The sequence below is a fragment of the Onychomys torridus genome, chromosome 15 (genome assembly GCF_903995425.1).
Source record: "Onychomys torridus chromosome 15, mOncTor1.1, whole genome shotgun sequence".
Classification (NCBI taxonomy): Eukaryota; Metazoa; Chordata; class Mammalia; order Rodentia; family Cricetidae; genus Onychomys; species Onychomys torridus.
This window is the reverse complement of record NC_050457.1, coordinates 17475561-17498025: the sequence shown is the minus strand read 5'-3', so window position 1 is coordinate 17498025 and position 22465 is coordinate 17475561. Positions and strand designations below refer to the sequence as shown.

The window sequence follows — 22465 nt, the reverse complement described above, 5'->3', positions numbered from 1 at the left end:
GTCACTCAGACTCTCTGCCATGGGCTCTGGAGTAAGGGGGGGGCCCATGGCCAGCATGTGCGTTGAGTAAAGGTTGGTAAAAAGTGTCATTAGCTTTAGCACCATTTTCTCACAATAGTCTTATAATAAAATACTGCATATTAATGACCAGGAAATACTGCTACTGAACTGAAGATGTAACTGTATGCAAGGACCTATATCATATTATTTGGTGGTTTTAATCTCTAGTGCTCAATGAAGAACGGGGATGAGATTGCTGGCAAAGGAGAATTCCTAGGGAAAAGAATTCTCTTTTGTCCCCCTGGGGAGGACATCACAGCCCCACCATGCAGGGCCAGTGACTGTCCTCATAAGTAGATCATGCTTCCGCCAGGGCAGAGGGGGCAGCTTAAGGACAGATTAGCAAGGGCTGAAGGATAGTTATATTGCCTTTATAGTCAGCTCACTGGACTAGTACCATTCATGGTGAGTATTTGCTGTTTATTCGGTTCATTCATTCATTTAAAAAACCTACTGGGTGCCTATTATGTCCCAGACCCTGTAGCAGACATTGTTGTAAGCCGAGAACAAGGCAGCGGTGCTGATGAGGAGCACCGTTTTTGTATCTATCTGGGCTTGGCACTCTCTGAGGCTAATCTGGATAGTGTCACATTGAGAAAATATGAGAGTCTGAGAAAAGGTTGAAGGTCAAATAGTGTATCCTCATTCTTCGACCCCAGAACCCCAATACGAGGCAGTGAACACAGAAGAGAGGAACAGGAATGGTTTACTAAGGTCAACACACTAGACATTGGCCACCCCCTTTCTCAGGCGGTCCCACCCATCGCCCGACAAAGGTGCTTTCCTGGCCTTTCTCCCCACTGCTTGAGAAAGCAGCACAGGTCACGGCATACTGGGAGACACAGCCACAATCTGGCTGGACTCCATGCAACTCGAATAAACCTCCTTAGCAGATGCTACAGACCCATAACTCCATGAGCATGGCCACAGAATGACCACTCCACCTTCTCCAGGAAGGACTTGGTACTACCCCAGAGCCCAGAATGCCTGGAGAAGAGGGGAAAGTGACCTCGGGCACAGGATAGTGAAGTCCAAAGGTGTGACAGGGTCAGGGCCACCTAAGCCGGGTAGCAGGAATCTAGACAGAATGAGCAACAGTGGGTAAGGGGAATAAAATAAGATCACATTTAGTTATTGTGCAAACCAGAACCAAGGCATAGACATTCCCCTGTGCTGGTTTACTGCAGTGGGCTTTATTCTCCACAGTGAGATGAATAAGGGGTGAGCCAGCAGGTCATGGATGTGGAAAGCTCAAACAAGATCTCACGGACAGGGAGCCCTCACAGCCAGCAGAACCACTAGAAATCATCTGCTCCCTGCCTTTGTTACATGTGTTTTGCCAATAAAACTGGTTATTAGCAGAGGGAGTTCTAATGACTGACTTGTGAGGCAAAGAGAGCCAGCTGCTCTGGCCTCCAGGACGCAGGGACAGCTTCCTATGTCCAGTTCCCAGCGTCGGCAGTTTAGGAAGCCGTCACGCTGGCCTCCAGACACTAAGGCCAGCCAACAGCAGGATCCATCTGTCTGGATTTTACTGGCTTTTGAAATGTACTGTAGGTTAAAACTGGACTCCTTTGGTGGGTTATAGCCTGAAGGCCAGGTGAAGGGGCTGGAGTTATTTAAAAAGAAAGAAAGGAAGGAAGGAAGGAAGGAAGGAAGGAAAGGAAAGAAGGAAGGAAGGAAGGAAGGAAAGGAAGGAAGGAAGAAAGAAAGAAAGAAAGAAAGAAAGAAAGAAAGAAAGAAGCCAGCAGAATAGGGGCCCAAGGTCTAGCCTGCACATATGTGCTCCAGCCTCCCCTGAGACCCTACATCCAGGGGCTCCACACACCGGTATCCTTGGGATCACAGTGTGGGTCCATGGGTGGGAAGTATGAAGGCACAGAGTGTCTGTGGTAGTACTGTAGGCGGGAAAGGAGCTTCAGGACGATGTGGGGATGCTCCTGGGACAGGTCATTCTTTTCTTCAGGGTCCTGATTGATATCAAACAGCCAGAGTGTCTTGGTTGACGAGTCCAGCGAAGGTATCTCAGAAACGTTGGATTGAGATGGAGGCGGGAACCAGTAACCACAGCCTGGAAAAGGACATGACACGTCAGTGGGGGTGAGGCACTGTTGGGGGGGTTCTAATCCCAGGGCATCTGGGGGACAAGGCTGCCCTGGCTTGTGGGTATGGTTACACACACACACACACACACACACACACACACACACACACACATACACACACACCACACACCCCAACCACGTGTCTCGTGGTGTTCATTCTAGATTTGTCTCAGAATATGACTCCCACGCTTTAATGGGACAGATCCTATTGCTTTACAATGAGGGACATTAAAAATACATGTGGGATGGCGGCAGGAAGGGGATTTTAGTTGTCACTGTGGCAGCGGGGGGGGGGGGGGGGGGGGGGTGGGGCCGGTATGAATATACTCCCAGGATTTAGCAAGCACAGCACAGTGCAATGCATGGGACAATCCCAAACAATGAACTACCTTTGTAAACACCAGGAACACTCACAAGCTAAGCATGCTAATACATTGCATCGGAGCCCGGGTAAACATGCCGGAGATGTCCCTTTCTGAGAATGGGGTCAGGGAAGCGGCCTCTCGCCCCAGCCCCAGCGTTGGTGGGGCTTCTCGGCTAGCTAGGTGTGCTGTGTTTGACAGGCACACGTGTCTGAAACCCATACCTGTCTGTGAAGTACGCAGTGGGATTTTCTCCTTTTACCTGCACTACAGATAATTAAAAACCAAACCCAAACCCCAAACTCAGAGGAGGTTCAGGTTGAGCAGCGGAAGCCTTTCCCCTTCTCCCCAGCCTCAGAGAGAATGTTTTATTTTTTTATTTTTTAAAGGCAGCCATCATTTTGGTGAGCTTTTGCTGTTCTTTTTGGTGGGGAGCCTACTTAGACCACCACAACAGCAGAAGTTGGGTGATACGGACCAGACAGAGCCCATGAAACTCAGAGTAGAGAGCTGCTTTCTTAAGATCTGCAGGGACCATAAAAGATCTGAAGGACTAGTTAACCTCTCAGATGTCCGAGCAGACTGAGGAGGTTTGGCAAGGCGCCTTGAGGAGCTAGGAAAGGAGGGGAAAGGCTTAGACACAGTGGTGACAATCGATCTCCCTTTCTATGGAAATGGCCCAGGGAATGAAGTCCCCAGAGGAAAGGAAGGATGGGAACACAGCCCCCACTCTGGCAGCTCCCTGGAGAGAGCTGAGCAGTCTACCTGGGTGGCCCGTGAGGAGTTTCCAGTTTTTGTATCTAATCCCAGCGTGGATAGATGTGTTAAAGGCGGAATATTCTAAAGGGAAAGAGTCATTCTTTGCGGCAGCCGTGCTCTTGCCAGGACCTGGGAAGGAATAGTTTGAGAGAATTAGATTGCTGTTATTGGCCTGTGTCGTTATAAATCAACATTTTATATCTTCCCTGCAGAGCAGTAGCTTTTGTTCCACACCAGAGCGCAAATGTCTGTCCTGCCACAGAAATGAATCTTCTATTAAATGTAAGCAGAAAGTATAGTTACATTAGATGTCAGTCACAAACCACCACAAATAGAAAGGAAACCCCAAAGAGATTAGAAGACTAATCCATCCTTAAAATCACTGCCTCCCGCCAAGACACAGAGGCCATGTGCAGAACAGTGTCTGTTACAGCAACTGAGCTGGGCATTGTGTATGCGTGAGTGTGTGTGTGTGTGTGTGTGTGTGTGTGTGTGTGTATGTATGTGCTTCTACTCTTAAATGTTTAAGTGAAATACATTTTCTGTGAATGCTTGTACCTTTGCAGATAGCATATTAAATTATAAATGAACATTTTATTGAAGTCTGACTCAAGCTAGGAGAGGTTCAGCACACCACAAAAAACTAAGGACACATTTATTTTCAAACCAGTCATGAAATTTAAAAGTTAGTGAGCAACGCTTTTAACTATTCAACAGAATAACGATGGGCATATAAACTATTAGGAGATAGCATGGGTTATTTTAATTAATCATTTTAAGGTCTTTTAGCAATTGATCAAGTTTCTGAGGGAACAGTCATTAACGCTCACCCCAACCTCAAGTTTAGAGCCAGTTATGAGACGGGCTAGGCAGACTGACCTTTTGTACTGAAAAATCACCTACAGAAGATATAGCTTCAGGTCACAGTGAAAAGAATTGCTAATAATTGACCCTCGACTTAATCAGCCACCACCACTGAGCTCACTGGGCAGTCCCAGGGTTCTCTTAGAGTACACAGTGATGACAGATTGACTACATACATCCAGGGCACGAGCTGGCTCTGAACTTAGACCCGGAAAGGGTCTCAAGCTGAGCACACCCAGTCTCTCCTCCTTAGCTAACTTCCTCTCTCATCTTCAGCGGAGAGAAACGCACTATGTAAAGTCAAGTTCAACTTTAGCTGAGGACATTGGTTGACCCTGAGGGTAAGGGATGGGTGTACTCATGCCTGGGAGTACATATTTACATATTTAAAAGCTCCCACTTTGGACCTCACTGTGCAATATCTAGTCTGTTTTAAGATTACATTTCCTTGTTAACTTTTCAAGTATGGTCAAGGCAATTGTCTGGGGGATGCTGAAGGCCACTGAACAGGCGGTCAGCCCAGTGAGTAATTGTCACAGTGTGTGGCTATGTCTGTAAAAGTGCACACTCAAAACAATGGAACTGAACAGGACTGGGGCTGTAGCTCAGCTACAGAGCACCTACATGGCATGTTCAAGGCTCTAGCATGGCCGACCCAAACCAAAACAACCAATTGTACATTCCACCGAGGTGATGAGAGGGAGGTGGAAGTTCAAGACCAGGCTGGGCAAATGGCAATCAATCAATCAAAAATAAAAGCAGACTTTATGGGCTGTGCCGTCTCCTCCATCTCTGTAGAGCTTCAAGGCTCCCTGGATTCAGTGCAGGGGTTGGCGCAGGCTCCACAGGCCACGGAAAAGGTGAGTCTCAGCCCTTGTGAGACACTCAGAGTCTGGGCACTGACCCAGTACACATCAGTGGTTTCAGTCGTAAGCACCCACAAGGAAAACCTTTCTGATTTCTTGCTTCTTTGCTTGCAAATATTTTGGCTGTAACACAAACAGATGCTTCTAGTGATGGAGGTGGGTGATGATGTGGGTCACAGGAAGCAGGTCCACGACACACAGGCTGTGCTATAACATGATCCTCTCATCTCACCCCTCACCTCAGAGTTTGTCTACAAGCCACATTGCAATAGCAAACATTTCGGATGTTAAATCAAACAAGCATGTTTTGGTGAACGTAAACAAAAGAAAAGTAACAGCTACTTCAGCCCTACTTATATTTATATACATTGTTTCCTAAAACAAACAGGAACAGAAAATACCTAAACAACAAGTCGAAGGCTCAGCGGTGAAGGATACTATTATCTCAACTTTATTTTTCTCAGTTTGAGTGACTGAACAAAGAGGTCAGAGGATACTAACACCCTAGAGCCGCCACCGGTGAACAGATGTTAACATTTTGCCACATTTGCTTCAAAAACTTATTACACTTTGATTTTGTGCACATTTGTGTGCACTTGTGCATAGGTGGGTGTGAGTGTGTGCATGCATGTGCTCGGATGTGTCACTGTGCTATGTGGAGGTCAGAGAACAACTTGAAAGTCATCTCTCTCCTTCCATCATGTGGATGGATCCAGGGGGTTGAACTGAGGCCGGCAGTGTTGGCGGCAGCCGCCTTTACCCACCGAGTCATCACCAGCCTCCCATCTGCTTTGCTGATGGAAGGAACTGGTCAGGTTCAAGCTGAAGTTTCCTCTGGCCTCCATTCAGCTCTCTCATCCACTGCTCCATGTGCTGCTCCTGCTATGGCTTCCGAACATTCTCATCCACTTCAGAGCGCAGGGCCATGTGGGTGCACTAAAGAGTATGCACAGCACTGTTTCACACCCTACATGTGTGTTATTACACATATCCACATTGTACACGTGTGTTATACATATTCTGTAACTATCATTCCCTCTTTAGAGTTTTATAATTATATATGTGCATATATGTTAACTTCACTATACAAAATACTGCATCTTGTTCATCGATTTCTCTGTCCCCTTTCCCAGGCTGTTTGATTTGGTGTCTGTTATTGGTGATCCCACAGTGAGTACTGATGTCTACTTCTTATGCACAAGGGATGAAGATTCTTTGGGGTCTGTGTCTAGAACTGACCACTTGAAAGGTCCATGCTTTTCCATCATAACAACTGGCCCTCATGACTGTAATATCCCCATTCCTGAATCCTATTCCACCTAAAATTCTTGAAAAAAACCTTTTATCTTCATGAAGGATGTAATCAGCAAGAACCATTTTTTTTTCTGTGTTAAAGAAAGGGGTTCTTACAGACACCTTTTTACATCCCTCTAGTTCACAGGTGCACAGCTTGATGCCCAAGAGGCTGACCATGACCAGGGCTTCAGGACCCATGGCAGGGCTTCCAAACACTCCCTCCTCGCTCCAAGGTACCTGCTGACTTAACTCTGTACTGCAAAGACGCTTCTGGCTGCTTTTAAATGCAATGTGAACAGAGAGTATATGGCATGTTACTCTCACTTCTGGCTCCTTTCAATTTGAAAATGTCTAGTCTGATCAAATAAGTCCATAAAAAGTGACCCTGAAATTCTACACAGCAGTAGGAATCAGCCTATTTCTGGGACCTCCTCCACTTCAGTCGCTGGAAAGCCCTCCATGGGTGAAAATCCAACACCCTTCTCTTCTATTTGATTTTGAAGCCCATGTGGGACTGGTGTTTGTCTATGAAGAGAGGTAGGAATCAAGAACACATTCAGTGTAAAGGCCATCCTCTCCCATTTATCCGCAGCAACATCCTTGCCGACATGGGGTGAGTCTGTCCCTAAAGCTTGGGAATCTAGTGAGACTTTCCACAATGCTGGGAAAGGTGTCTGTGCCAGGCCGTGCTTTGGGCACTTACCACATGTGACTGTGGAATGGTGTCTGTGCCAGGCCATGCTTTGGGCACTCGCCACATGTGGCTGTGGAGCATATAAAATGTGGCTGGTACAACTAAAGAACCAATTTTTTATTTTTGACACAGGGTCTCATTTTGTAGCCCTGGCTAATTTGAAACTCACTATGTAGACCAGGCTAGTCTTGAACTCACAGAGATCCACCTGCTTCTGCCTCCTTGAGTGCTGGGATTAAAGGTGTGCACCACCACACCCAGATATTTAACCTAATACATTTTCTACCATGGGGCTCTACCCTCAGCCATATAAATTTAAGTATTTTACTCTTTTTGGATGCTATTAAAATGTCTTTATGAAGTTTCATGTTTGTTTGGTTCGTGTCTACTGTCTGAGTAACAATTGATGACTCTATGTTCCTCTCACATTGCAAAACTTTGTTGAAGTTGTTTTTATTAGTTCTCACAGCTTTTAAATGTTGACGCATGATTTTTAAAATTACCTCTATTTATTTAATAATTTATTTTGTGGTGTGTGTGTGTGTGTGTGTGTGTGTGTGTGTGTGTGTGTATAAAGCAGGGTTAATTTTGGGGGAGTTGGTTCTCTAGAGACTTCCAACCTGTAGGTCCTGGGGATGAATTCAGGCCATCAGGACCGGGGACCAAGAGGCTCGGAGTTCTAGTAAGATCATGACGGGTTTACTTCCTTGACCAGTCGGCTGTCTATTCTTTTCATTTTCTTTGGTTCATCATTAGTTTGCCTAATTCTCCATATAATTCTGACACACACAGTGAGAGCATAACACAGTCCTTTCCGTTCCTGACCTATGACAGCTCCTGGAGGACGTTGAGAACAGACCTCTAAGCAAGCTAAATAAGACTCCTATGCTGGCTACACTTGAGTGATTTTATCAGTGAAGGAGTATTACATTTTGTCTAAAAGCTTTTCCAGATCTATTTGATTATCATCTTTTGTCCTTTGATCTACTGACTCTCATTAATTGATTTTTTTCAATGAAGGAAAGATCATTCATTAATGAAGTAATTTCTTTCATTGAAAAATCTTTATTTTTCACTAATTGATTTTCAGATATTAAGCTGATCTTCACCTTACCTGGTCACAGCATATAATCTTCTTTATACATTTCTGGATTCTGTTAATATTTTATTAAGGATTTCTTGTGTCCAGATACATAGGAAATAATGAATTATTAAACTGGTGTTTTGATAAGCTGATGTAGATGGGACAGACTGTTAGGCTGAAAGACAGGAGGACAGATTTCACAGAAAAGCCAACATCAAGGATTTATCTGTTAGGGTTGATGCTAATGAGGATGCAGGAAAGAGTCATTGCTGTGGAGTCTCTCCACCCCCACAGCACACACACAGTAGGCTTGTGGGGGCCCACAGAGGTTTCCTAGTGAGATCTGAGCTTGCTTTATCCAGCTGGGCTGCATAAGGGGATGGACTTACCACGTGCCTGGTTACCAGGTATTTGGAAGGGTCTACACTTGGCTGTGCTAGAGGGAGATCTTTTGCCCTGCCCCTTGGCATTCCTTTAAAGAGCCCTTTAGAAGAGAGAGAAGGGGCTGGTGGATAAGGATCCAGGCCCTCCCGAGGCTCTCCTGTGTTTCTATCTGTCTCTCTCCCCTCTATATTTCTATCTAAATCTCTTATCCCTCACTCCTCAAGAGTGCCCTGGGGAAAAAGGTGGGGGTGGCCCCCCACATAGGCACATCCGGAGCCTGACTGCTGGGTTCAAGTATCAACTCTTGTGCTGTGTGTGATCTTGGTCTTGACTGACCTTCCTGGCCTCAGTTTTCTCATTTGTAAAATGCAGGTGCCAGTATCTACTTTGCAATTGATTGTGTGGCCTAAGTATGATGATACCTTCAAATGGCTTGACAGTACGTCCATTCTGTAGGAGGTATATAATAAACGCTATTATTACCAGTTGTCCAATCTTGGGCAACTTCCTGAATCCCTACACTTCAGTTTGCTATCGGTAAAATTCATTTAACTACAAGTGAGCTAAGACATAAACTGTGCTTAGCACATCTGTACATTCCCAGGCCATTATCAACACTAAAGAGACCAAAAACAGCTGATACATGTACTCACTATGTACTAGGGGAACACAATACACCATTTTAAATCTCTCTTCTCCTCTCCTCTCCCCTCCCCTCCCTCCCCTCCACACTCCTCTTGAGATGGAGTCTCACTACTATGCAGCCCTGGCTGTCCTGGAACTTGCTTTGTAGACCAAGCGTCAAACTCACAGAGATCATTTGCCTCTGCCTCCCAAGCTCTGGGCAGCACCCTCCATCCAAACGACCTGCACTTACTTACTAACAGTGGAATTTGTTCCTGGGCTATGTTTAGCAAACTTTAGCCCTTCCAGAAATTTGGTTGTCCAAGAGTTATCTAATTCAGAATTCTGTCAGGTATGTTCTTCACAAACAGGAAAGATTTCGGCTTAGTAAGCTGCAAATACTCTCAATTTTTATACACTCAAGTTGAAAAAAAAATTGTCTGTTTGCTTTTAGGAGCAGGCTGTTTACTTATGATGTAGATCAAACATCTTATTTTACAAATTATTTTTATTTTATGTATGTGAGTGTTTTGCCTGCATGTATGTGGGTGTCATGTGGGTTATGTGGGTGCTGGGCATTAAATCCAGGTCCTCTGGAAGAGCAGCCAGTGTTCTTAACCTGAGCCACCTCTCCAGCCCTTCAAATATCTCTTAACGTGTACATTGAAGTTTAAATTCTGTTAAACATTAAATTGGCTGGTTGTGTTTTCCTAGTCAAACTACTAGGAAGTTTAAAAGACCCAAACTCTAGCTGAGGTCCAAGACATGGTACGTCTTGTGCCCGCCCCCCCCCCCCCCCAACCAAAGGCCTCTAGCCGGGAGTCTGCATCCTCTTCCACCAGATTTCAACCCATGTCTGCAGCTGGACGGAGACCCGCTGCACATGTGGATCAAATCTTCAGGGCGCTCGGGGTTTCATGTCCCAGTCACCGTGGGCTCGGGCCAAGGCTGTACTCTCTCTCATCTTGCTGTGTGGCAAAGCTTTACATATCCAGATGTGAGTGCATACACTGTTGTCTTGTTTCTTATTTTTAAAATCATTATGGACCTAAACATAGAGGTTTTTCCCCTAAAAATAAGTTTCCTAAATATTACACTGGCTGATCACCCTCCCCTCAGCTGATACTTTGTTGGCCCACTCTGATGCTTTGCTGGCGTGCCCCGGGTTAGCTTTTAAGGATGGAAAAAGCCACAGTGGCCTCTTCACTAGCTCCAAGGATATGGAGAAGCTGTGAGGACTTTAGTAGAAGCAGACCCCACACCACCACCCTGTAGTTCTAAAAGAGAGCCCAGACACCGAGGTGGGTTTTAGAGGCCTTTAGAACAATTGCTTTTTGTCACCTTAATAAGGCACTGAATGGCTCTGTCTCTGTTTCATTCTATGTAAAACAAGTATAAAAAGGACTGCCTAGCCAACAGGGTGAATGTGAGTCAGACATAAAGCTTATGGGTGGTGGGCCTTGTGCATTGTGAGTATGAAGATCCAGGCTGCAGGGCTTTGGAATCTCCACTGTCATCCCAGTTGAACCTATGGCCTGTGATTGGCAACCTTCAAAGTCAAGGTGTTATGAGCTGCTGAGACTGTACCAAATGTGTGATGCCATGTACCAAACTAGCTGCCATGGGAACAGGGTATGGTTAGAAAATTATTAGAGTTATTAGTCACATGACCAACATTGTATATACTATATCACAGGTCAAGCCCCACATGAAAATAGAGTGAAACAGAATTATTCATTTCTCATCTGGACTGGGGGGCCAGCTGGGGCCTTTAGTTACTCTAACACCCAAATCTGGTTCTCTGAGGCCCCGCTAGCTCAGCCGTATGTGGTGGTATTGTGTTCCCCAAAATATTGTGCACCCTAATAAACTTATCTGGGGTCAGAGAACAGAACAGCCACTAGATACAGAGGCCAGAAAATGGTGGCACACACGCCTTTAACCCTATCACTTGGGAGGCAAAGATCCATCCGGATCTCTGTGAGTTTAAAGCCACACTGGAAACAGCCAGGCATGGTGACTCACGCCTTTAATCCCAGGAAGTGATGGCAGGAAGCAGAAAGGTATATAAGGCGTGAGAACCTTTCAGGCTTTCAAGAAGCAGTTCAGCTGAGATTCATTTGGATAAGGACTCAGAGGCCTCCAGTCTGAGGAAACAAAGATCAGCTGAGGAATTGGTAAGGTGAGGTGGCTGTGGCTTGTTCTGCTTCTCTGATCTTCCAGCATTCACCCCAATACCTGGCTCCAGGTTTGATTTTATTAATAAGACCATTTAAGATTCCTGCTACAGCTGGACCGTGGTGGCAATCGCCTTTAATCCCAGCACTCGGGAGGCAGAGGCAGGCGGATCTCTGTGAGTTCGAGGCCAGCCTGGGCTACCATAGTGACTGCCCTGGGACAGCCCCAAAGAGGACTTTGTGTTTAACCGGCCCATGCCTTGGATGTCCGGGTGCAGTGCCTGTAAAGTTCCAACATGTGTCTCCTCTAAATACCCAACCCACTGCTTCCACTGTGCCGTCTGTGTGCACCCAGGGGACACTTACTCTTCATCCCTCAAATACAAAGCTTGGTTCACTGTATCTGCACTTATCACTGTTGTGGGTGACTGTCCTCGGAGCCAAGCAGTCACCATCTTGGGGAGTCCATCTGTACCCTCTTACAAAAGCACAGTCCCAGCTGGGTTTGTTAACTATTCACACACCCTCATGGAGAAACGTCTTCCTGATTGCTTAGGAGTCAGCCGGAAAGGAAAAGAAGGGAGCTAGCATAGAACTAGACATTGCCATCGTCCCCTCAGAAACAGAGGCTTACTTACTAAATTGATGTGTGTGTGTGTGTGTGTGTGTGTGTGTGTGTGTGTGTGAGAGAGAGAGAGAGAGAGAGAGAGAGAGAGAGAGAGAGAGAGAGAGACAGAGAGAGAGACAGAGACAGAGACAGAGAGACAGAGAGACTAGGGAGGGTGCCCAGGGCCCCTCACACATGCTAAGTGCTCTACTGCAGAACTGTGCCTGCAGCCCTAACACATAACGTCTTGGGCTAGTGCTGGTAGCTGGGCACAGTCAGGTACAGAGCCAAGTAAACAGGTAAGCAACAATGAAGAGTGATGTCGAGAGAGTGTGGGGAGGGGGGCAGGGGCTCTAGGAACCCCAAGTGGGCAATCTCCATTAGTGTAGGTGGGGAGAGAAGGCCTTTCCAGAGAAATGATGGTTAGCACGAAGCGGAGAGGCTGGCAGGCGATGCAAAGGTTTTCATTTCATTACTTCTTTTGTGGGCTGAGGTGTGAGGTAGGAATGTGATATGTGCACCGAGCTGTGGCAGATCCTGTCATATCTGTACAAGCAGGCTGTCATTTCACAGTTTCTGCTGAAATTTCAATGTCTTCATCAAAATGTTCTTGAGGTTGTCTGAAATTCCTAACACAAAACTGAAATCTACCTCACTGTGGGAGCTCACTGCCCAGGCCCCCTGGGAGCCTCGGTCACAGGCTCACTGTGGATGTTCACTGCTCAGGCCCCCTGGGAGCCTTGGTCACAGGTTCAATGTGGGAGCTCACTGCCCAGGCCCCCTGGGAGCCTTGGCCACAGGCTCACCATGGAAGCTGTGCATTCTCTACTTGCTCTAGTACTCGCTGTTGTCTGGAGTACTAGTTTCTACAGCTTAGTCTCACAGCCTGTCACACCACCAGGGACTGCCTCAGAAGGGCCATTCTAATTCATATATAAACTTGGGGGGAAAGTAGAGTGGAATCAAGAGTCTTCATTGGCACTTGCCTGAAGTCAAACGAAAAGGCCAAGTGCTCAGTAAAGCCATATTGTTTTAGAACTTGGGAGTCACAACCTGTGAACCAAGCCGGACCTAGGCACTTGTCCTCAATAAGTCAATTAAAAGAACCCGATCAACAGCAGGAATTGGAAAAAGGAGAATCATTCAACGTGGCCACATTAGGAAGAGGGACAAGAGATGAAGCAACTCCTCAAGTCCTTCTTCGGGGCTCTCGAGATCGGTGCTCACCTAGAGGGCTGAGGCTATACACATCTAAGCGGTCCGATCAAGGTGTGGTCCCACCCACCACGGCCCGTCATTATCTGGGTTTTAGTCTCCTCCTAGAAGGTGGTCTGATGCGTTCTGAACCATGTGAAATCTCTCTCAGAGAGCTAAGCTCCTCCTCTGCTGACACCTTTTCCTTTTCCCAGCATTCCTAGGAAAACTGCCATTTCCTGGGGGTCCACTCTTTCAACAGTCTTTAGAATATTCTGCCGCAACAGTTACAACACAGCCAGTGCCTACCAGTGAGAACCCGGCATGCACAGGACACGGGTCAAGACAGCCTGTCCAGGGTTATGCTGGAAACCAGGAGGGTGGAGAGAGGGAGGGTGGAGAGAGGGAGGGTGGAGAGAGGGAGGGAGGCTTGGAGAATACAGAAAGGGAGAGGCAGCAGGGCTGGGAGACAGAGGAGGGCCTGGGAGGGAGGAGGAGGAGGTGGGGAAGAACCCCACACTGCACTCAGGGGGGGTTTAGCAAGCAGCTCTGCCTTTCACATTCCCTGTCTTTCCTGTCATGTCCCCCACAGGGGAGGACACAGGACAGAGCGACACTCAGAGCCGGGGGGCTCAAGCATCACTTAGTGCTCAGCTGTAAAAAGACTTAGCAGGGCGGCCTGCCCGCTGCCTGCCATGGAACAGTCTGGTCCTTCCCAGACTTTCACCCGGCTAATGCAAGTTTTCTCTAACACCCACACTACTTATTGAGAATCCTGTCTGTCCTTGGCAAAATCCTTACAGCTTGAAACAGGAGTGTTGGGAAAAATAGGCCAGACATGAAGCTAATCAGAAAAAGGTGAGGAAGAATATTACAGATGTTATTTATTACCTAGGGGGGAAAATCAAAATGCCCATTATTTTTATATATGCACTCCACATGATGTGTTTCAAATGAATCTAAGTCCATGATTTTCAGTTTACAAAGTCAATTTCTCTGACACCTACTCACTCAGTCCATATTTGATATGTTAAACGTCCTCGTGAAAAAACAGCTTTGATGTGGCTTGCTCGGATTAGACAGAGTCCGGCGTTAATCACTGTTGAGTTGTGCGTAGTGGGTACTCAGAAAGGAGCCGGCTTAAGGGGAACTTCAACATTTGGTTCGTGTCTGACACTAGCCAGGAGTGTTAACTGAGCGATGTCAGCCAAGACACAGAAAGTCACCCCCTACCCCCGACCTGTCAGCCCAGAACTATTCTGATAAATGAAACCATCTCCATTGGTATATGAAGTGGATTAGTAGAGACCTTCTCGTGTTGAGTTTATACGAAATCTTGAATAATTTATTTGATAACATTTATTTATCTATAAAACAAATACCCACCTTGATCACTGTATATGCTAGATATCAAATTCTCAGAATAAAAAAATATGCCTAAGTCTAATTAGTAGTGAAGAGATGATTTTGTTCAAACACCCCATACTGTAAAATATGCAATACACATTTGCTGCCAGGAAAAATAAACACACGGAGTGTTGGGAGAGTCTAAAGGAGATGTCACCTCCCTGGGAGGGACTCATGGGGTGGGGTGGGGCTCTGGACAAGGTGGATATGACAAGTGATGAAGGCTTGAAGAGATCAGGCATGATGGACGGCACTGTAATCTCAGTGCCTGGGATGCTGAGGAGGGAGGTCAGAGTTTAAGGCTAGCCTGAGCTACAGAGCAAGACCCTGTGGATGGAGTCACAGGCAGGCTGGGATTCCAGCAGAATCACTTGGCTGGGTGGTGGTGGCACATGCCTTTAATCCCAGAGGCAGGCCTGGTCTACAGAGTGAGTTCTAGGACAGCCAGTGCTGTTATACAGAGAAACCCTGTCTTGTGTGTGTGTGTGGGGGGGGGTGACCCAACAAACAAATAAATAAACTAGAATGTCTCTCTTTTTGCAATAGTCTTCTCCCTATGGCGTTCCCCCGCCATCTCTAAATGAGGCAAATGTACACAAAGCCAGCAAAGCAGTACCCAGCTCAGGGGGAAAACGTTTCCATCAAACCGCACTCATTCTGACCTTCCTCTGCAGCCTCTTGTACTTTCTTTTTTCTGTATATGTGTATGTAGGTATGTGTGTTTGTATGTGGGGGTGCACACGTACATATGGAAGCCGGAAGTTGATACCAAGTACCTTCTTCCATTGTTCTCTGTTTACTGAGGCAGGGTCTCTCTCTGAACCTGGAGCGCACCCTCCTGCTCAGTCAGCGGTAACCAGCCAGACTGTCTCAGGAGTCCTGTGTCCCTACTATTGTTTTTTTTTTTTTTAATTCAACCACAGATTCCCCTGTCCTCCTCCTCCCGCCACCCATGTGTCCCTACTATTGAGGGCGGTTGGCATGTCTGCCCAGTTTCAACATGGGTGCTGAAGATCTCAACTCTCCCCACTCCGTGCAGCAAGAGCTATCTCCCAGACCCCTCTTCATCTTCTAAATGTTTTCCTTCCTCCAGCTCGGAACTCAACATTCCACTGGGTATTTTAGACTTCTCGGTCTCACCACCTACCTACCCGCAATTCTTCGCCTGTGGAATCCTTAGTGCCTCTCACCCCAAGGCCAGCCCAAGTACCAAGTGGCCAGCATCCAGCCCTCTTGCCTCCCTCACACACTGCCCCTTCAGCCCAACCTTGCATTTTCAGAAGATGAATTTACCATTTATCTCTTATTTTTGGCCTTGGCCATGAAAACAGGTTCAACCTCCTCAGCCTGTCCCTCCGCTCTGCTCTCTGCATGGCCTTTATTTTGTGCCCACACGCCACAGGCCTATTGTTAGCCCTGTGGTCCAAGTGAAATAGAAAAGTCAGAAAAAAATCTTTTGTATTGGACAGTGCATCAGGATGCTTCCATGAGCAACTCCTCTCTGATGTCCCAACTCCTCATCCAGGTGCCTTATCCCAACTTCTACCTGCTGTAATGAGGGTGGAAGAATAGACAAAGACTTGGGCAAGGAAGGGGCAAAGGATGGGATGCTACAGAGGACCAGTGCTGAGAGACAGAGGAAAGAGAACGATGAAACCGGCCTAGTGCACGGCAAAGTGGTCACGAGAAAGGACTGCCGTGAGGAGACAGAAAAGGAGACTGTGGGCGTGGCTAGCAGAACAGCATGGAGTCAGCAGGTACACTGGGAGCTGCTGCTTTTTTCCCTCCCTATAATTGAAAATAGATTTTTTTTTAACTCACATAACATACCCCATTTATAGTTTCCCTTCCCTCTACTCCTCCCAGTTTCTCCCCACCTCCCCTTCCATCTAGATCCATCCCCTTTTTGTCTCTCATTAGAAAACAAGCAGGTTTGTAAGAAATAATAATAAACTATAATATAGTTAGATAAAGCAAAAGCTAGCACCTTGGACTAGGATGAAACAAACAATAGAAGGAAAAGAACCCAAGAGAAGGCACAAGAAACAGAGATGCAGAGACCCACTTGTTCACATACCCAGGAACCCCATAAAAACACTACACTGGAGCTGGGTGGTGGTGGTGCACGCCTTTAATCCCAGCACTCGGGAGGCAGGGGCAGGTGGATCTCTGTGAGTTCGAGGACAGCCTGGGCTACAGAGCAAGATCCAGGAAAGGTGAAAAGCTACATAGAGAAACCCTGTCTCAAAAAACCAAAAAACAATCAAATAAACAAAAACAAACAAAGAAACACCCCCCCCCCCAAAAAAAACACCACTACACTGGAAACCATAATATATGTGCAAAAGACCTGTAGAGTAAAAAGAGAGAAGAAAAAATTAAAAATATATAAAGTAAAAAGAGATTTAAAAAAGGGGGGAAATCCTGACATTACAAGATAAGGAGCCTCCAAAGGTGCCGCTGAATTTGTTTTCTATTGGCTGTCTACTGCTGGGCACGCAGCCTACCTTAAAGAGTAGTTGGTTTGCCCAGTGAGACTCCCATGGAGAAAATTAAGTGTTCATTTGTAAGTTGTTACCAATTGGAGCTTGCTTCTGGGTTAGGGATGGGGGGGGGTTTACTTCTTTCAGCTCTAGGACCCAGACTGGTGCAGACCCATGTAGGCCGTGTGCATACGTCAGTCTCTGTGAGTTCATATGTGCACTGACTCTGCTGATTTAGAGGGCCTTCTTTTCATGGCGTCCTCCATCCCCTCTGGTTCTTCTACTCCTTCTGCACCCTCTCCCACAGGGTTCCCTGAGCCCCGAGGGGAGGGATTTGGTGGAGGTATCCTACTTAAGGCTGAGTGTTCCAAGGTCTCTCACTCTCTGCATGCTGCCTGGCTGTGGGTCTCCGCATTTGTTTCCATCTGCTGCAGAGGAAGGTTCTCTGAGGATGACTGAACAAGGACCTGATCTGCTTCCCTAGTCTGAGTCTGCACAGGATCTTGCACAGAATGCCCTAGAAACATGAACTTGGGGTGGTGGGTAGAGGCGCGGGCAATGAGCTTAGAAACAAAGATAAGGCAGACAGAAAAGAAAGCATGTATTTCCTCTTGTCACCATCTAGTTAAAGTGCTAACAGATGGACTGTCCAGGCCCAGCATCCGCGTGCCAACCACGTCCCCTACTCTGATCCTGCCGCACACGGGCCAATCTAACACAGGGCGATGGCTACTCATCCAATTCACATTCTCAGCCTGTCTCTCTCTAAATACACGTTTTTCAAGTAATTGGTAGAGTCCAACAACAAATGGCTATAAATAGGCATTGTGTGTATAAAAAGAGGGAAACTAACCAAAAATATTCATCCTCAGCCTATGATTATGATGACGAGCACAGAACAGGCTGGGTCGTCTGTTTTCTGGCTTGGGATGAAAGAAGAAAAGACTTCCCCACCCCCGGTGCGGCATTTAGTGAAATCCCAACCACAAATCCTCACAGAGGATCCAAACGCCTCACTGAAGACCAAGCTCTTCCTGCGTGGCACGGTTCATATTCCAGCACGCAGGAAAGACGTGTCTAGGCTCTGAGCACATTTTTGGACAAGGATGAAATGATGTCAAGAGTTAATTTAGAAAAGGGGGAGTTTGCCCGTGGTTCAGCCACGATGGATGTCAGGCAGGCCTGGCCTCTCTGTGCTGCCTGGGGATGGCATCTGTCTCAATCCCAGGAGCCCACACTCCAGCTGCAGCAGTGACAACCTCGGTGCAGACAACTGAAGCTGGATGGCACTCTCCCCAGCACAGCCCCCACAGTACTGCCGTCCACAGCCCAGATCCAGTGTAACCCATGCCCTATAATCACTGCAGTGAGGGCCATGAGGTGCTGCTGTTGCCAAAGGTACAAGAGCCAACAGCAAGGCCGCTCTTCCTCGCCTCCCCTGGTTCCTGGCAGTGGTCCAGTGGAAACGGAGGAAGTTTTATATTCTGAGAGGCTATCGGGGTCTCATGTGAACTGAGAGCCAGAACGTAATCTCCTTCCAAGGAAAGCTGGAAGCCTGCTGGAGAGAGCAGGCAAGATGGCTACACTGCTCTACAGCTGATTTAGAACGAAACAGTAAAGAATTGCCACCAGCTCTTCGGATCTGCTTTGGAAAGCTTCGGTCTCAGGGAACCCCTGCCTGGTAGGTCCCTGAAGTGGAGATCTGCTTGGAATTATGAAGCTTGTCTATGAAGGTCAACAGATAGTTCTCCCAAGGTTTCCAAAGACAGCCTAACAGCCTGAGTGGATTTCTTTCCACATTCCCAATGCTCAGTGTCCTAAACCAGGCCTGTCTTGAGATACCTCACACATACTGTGACAATACTCACCAGAGGGAAGACTGAGTCTGTGCTGGATGGCTACTCTGCAGAGAGTGGATGTGTGCGTGCGTGCGTGCGTGCGTGCGTGCGTGCGTGCGTGCGTGTGTGTGTGTGTGTGTGTGTGTGTGTGTCCTGTTCTTCCCCCTCCCTCTTTGGAATAATCACTTTATCAAATCAGGTAGGAGGGACTACCCAACCCCACCACCTTTCCCTTCCCCCTATTCCAGCGGGGAACTACTTGCACTCAGGGAGAATCTGCTCAGCAAATCTCCCACTTCTGAACCTGCAGCTGGAAAAGCAATCAACAGAGGGGGAAAAACTAAATGGAACTGAACTTTCCATCCGACAGAGTCAGGCAGATTTACGAAAAGCATTGGTGGGGGCAAGGCGATGTCACACGGGAGGCTCTTTTTTGCCAGAGGATGGTGCCCTGCAGACTCTGAAATACGAGCTGTTGGTCTGATGCCCTCTCTGGGCTTTGGTGCAGTGTGTCCTATGACAAACCATGGTCTGGTGGCTATTGGGTACCAAAACACAGTGGTATGAAGGAAGATGCCATGGAGATCAACTATGGTCTTTAGTAATTCACTCTACAATTCTAACAGCCAGAGACGAGTCTGAGGGTTCCCAACCCGGAGAAATGATAATGTTCAAGGATATAGAAATGCTAATTGCCCTTATTTTACCAAGATGTAGTATATACATGTATCAAATTATAATAACCTAATTATGTCCAATTAAAGAAATCTTGAACCGGGCATGGTGGTACACATCTTTAATCTCAGCACTTGGGAGACAGAGGCAAGTGGATCTCTCTGTGAGTTGGAGGCCTGCTTGGTCTACACAGTGAGTTCAAGACAGCCAGAGCTACATATTGAGACTCTGTCTCCAAAACCAACCAACCAACCAACCAACCAGCCAGCCAACTAACCAACCAACCATCCAACCAACCAATTTTAAACTGGGCACTGTGGCTCGTGCCTGTAATCTCAATATTTGGAGACTGAGACAGATGAACTGCTGTGGGTCCCAGGTTGGTCTGAACATCCATGGAAGACCTTATCTCAAAACAACAACAATAACAATAACAACAACTAAACCCCAAACAAAGCAAAATCTATCTTGATAAGATGGAAAATCCAAAAGCTAGAGTGTGTGGGAGGCACTGAGATCTTGCGTGCGACTTCTTTCTTGGGAGAGAAAGGGGTTGTGAATAGGAAGATCAGAATATTTATCACTGAACACTCCATGAAACCCCCAAAGCCACTTCCTGAATTGGCGAAAGTGCACAGGCAGGCAGGAAGTGTGCAGAGGTCTCTGCTTCCCTCCCAACATGCTCAAAGGCTCCCTTTGGGGTTGAAAAGGCACACCTTCCTGAACTGCCCAAGGCTGTGCATTTTAGAAGGGATTGTATGTTAAATACCAAACAACAGATGTTGAGCCTCTCTATTGTTCAAGGGCAGTATACAGTGTTCTGGGAACGACAGAGGACCAGTCCTCCTTTTTCTTGGTCCGAGGGTGTGCTAGGTATGATTTTTAGGTACTAGAAGGCCACAGCTATTCAAGACGCTTAGATGAAGAACAGATGTGAAAAGAGCTGTGAGGTGCAACTGTTATTATTTATTTCTTAATTAGAGGAAGGTTTTTTTTTTTTTTTTTAAGATTGGCTTGATTTACGATGTCCATATTAACTGAGCCTTTGGATAATGAGCATTCCTGAACCCCTAAGACAGAAGGCTTATTTCTAGCTAGTGGGAAGACAAGGATTCCTGGAAAAGGTAAGACTCGGGTGAGGCCACCACTGAGGGGCCAGGAAGATTTGAACAGTGGACAGACACAGGTGATCCTGGGCAGGGGTGACTGTGTGTGGCAGGAAGTAAGTCTGGATGGGAAGATGGTTGGGCACCCTGGCTGGCTGTAGGGGGACAGCTTAAGGACAGCCTGGGAAGAAGAGGTCGCTAGGCATGGTGATGCATGACTAACCTCAGTATTCAGGAGGCTGAGGCAGGAGACTAACCTGGGTGTCTCAGAAGGAAAGAAAAGGGAAACAGATGGGTTGGGTCAGTGTCATTTCCCCTAATTAGAGAAAGAGAAATTTCTGTAGTAGCTGGAAGCCTGTAACTTTTTTTTTTTTTTTTTTGAAGTAGGGATAAAAGGCACATTCAAAGATTCATCTCCATGTCCCATTTTTTGACTAAGCTGCAGAGTTGACTTAATGCTGTAAAAATGTGGCCACAGATGGCAGCAGGATTAAGTGGCCCGGAAGGGATGGTCTACATCACTGCTGTGGAAATGGCCATTCTCTATCAGCTCAGAGCCTTGTCAGACAAGTGCCGAGTGGCTAGGGCCTGGGTGTAGGAGCGATACAGGGGAAATCCAGGTCCCCTATGGGGTTCTTAGCCTCACAAATGGACTCAAATGGAGGCACAAGGACAGTTTTATTAGAGATTAAAAGAACCCCCACATCCCCCAAAATAAATAAAAATAAAGGCCAGGTGCTGGTGGTGCATGCCTTTACTCCTAGCACTCAGGAGGCAGAGGCAGGTGGATCTCTGTGAGTTCGAGTCCAGCCTGGTCTACAGAGCAAGTTCCAGGACAGGCACCAACACTACACAAGGAAACCCTGTCTCAAAAAACCAAAAAAAAACCAAACAAACAAACAAAAAAACCCCAAAAAAACAAAACAACCCAAAAAACCAACCCCGCTGGGTGGTTGGTGGTGCACGCCTTTAATCCCAGCACTTGGGAGACAGGTGGATCTCTGAGTTTGAGGCTAGCCTGGTCTACAAAGTGAGTTCTATAGGACAGGCTCCAAATTGACACAGAGAAACACTGTTTCAAAGAAGAAGGAGGAGGAGGAGGAGGAGGAGGAGGAGGAGGAGGAGGAGGAGGAGGAGGAGGAGAAGAAGAAGGGTAAAGCTGCACCTCCCCACTAAAGAACAGACTGCTCTGCCAGTCTCTTTAGCAAGGATCCCTTCCCAGGAGGTGGTCCTTAGCCAAACCGACTGAACCAGCCTGTCCTGGTTACTTTCCTATTGCTGGGCGGAGACACCATGGTTGAGGCAACTCTTACAAAAGAGAGTATTTGATTGGGAGCTTGCCTACACCTTTAGATGGTGAGCCCGTGACCATCATGGAGGGGAAGTACGGTGGCATGCAGGCCGGCGTGGTGCTGGGCCAGAGCGAGAGCTTTACATCCTGAGCTGCAGACAGCAGGGCCTGGTGTGGGATTTCGAAACCTCAGAGTCCAGCGCCCCCAATGAAGCTACAAATGCCTCCTAATCCTTTCAAAGAGTCCATCAGCTGGGGACTAAGCATGCAAATATGCAAGGCTATGTATGAAAGGCATTCTCATGGCCACCGCACAGCCCAGAGATTCTATGCAGGTGACCGGAGCCTTTTCTGTTCTAACAGGAGGACAGTCCAGATGGCCAACAGAGGCAGAGCAGGAACTTCAAGGTGTGATGAGGTGGTGTGGAAACAAGAAGAAACACCATTCAGAGATGCCGTTTCTAAGAGACGATGGTCTTGGTTTAGGAACCCTGTGAGGGGGGCAATGTTACCAGGTGGCCTCACCAATATCGGGAATACCACAGATGCAGCTTCACTTGGTGTACGATGAATAAAGCCAGAACCGCAA

General features: G+C 47.1%; 1 protein-coding gene across 1 annotated transcript in view; it reads right to left on the bottom strand.

Moving 5' to 3' along the window:
- Nucleotides 1–1757: 1757 nt before the first annotated feature.
- Nucleotides 1758–22465, bottom strand: part of Arsb (arylsulfatase B) — a 166460-nt gene continuing 145752 nt past the window's right edge. Inside the window, exons 7-8 of the mRNA XM_036207196.1 lie at nucleotides 3293–3415; nucleotides 1758–2131 (exon numbers count right to left, since the gene is read on the bottom strand). Of these exons, the coding sequence (XP_036063089.1) occupies nucleotides 1866–2131; nucleotides 3293–3415 (389 nt within the window). The 3' untranslated portion in view covers nucleotides 1758–1865. The remainder of the gene's footprint in view (nucleotides 2132–3292; nucleotides 3416–22465) is intronic.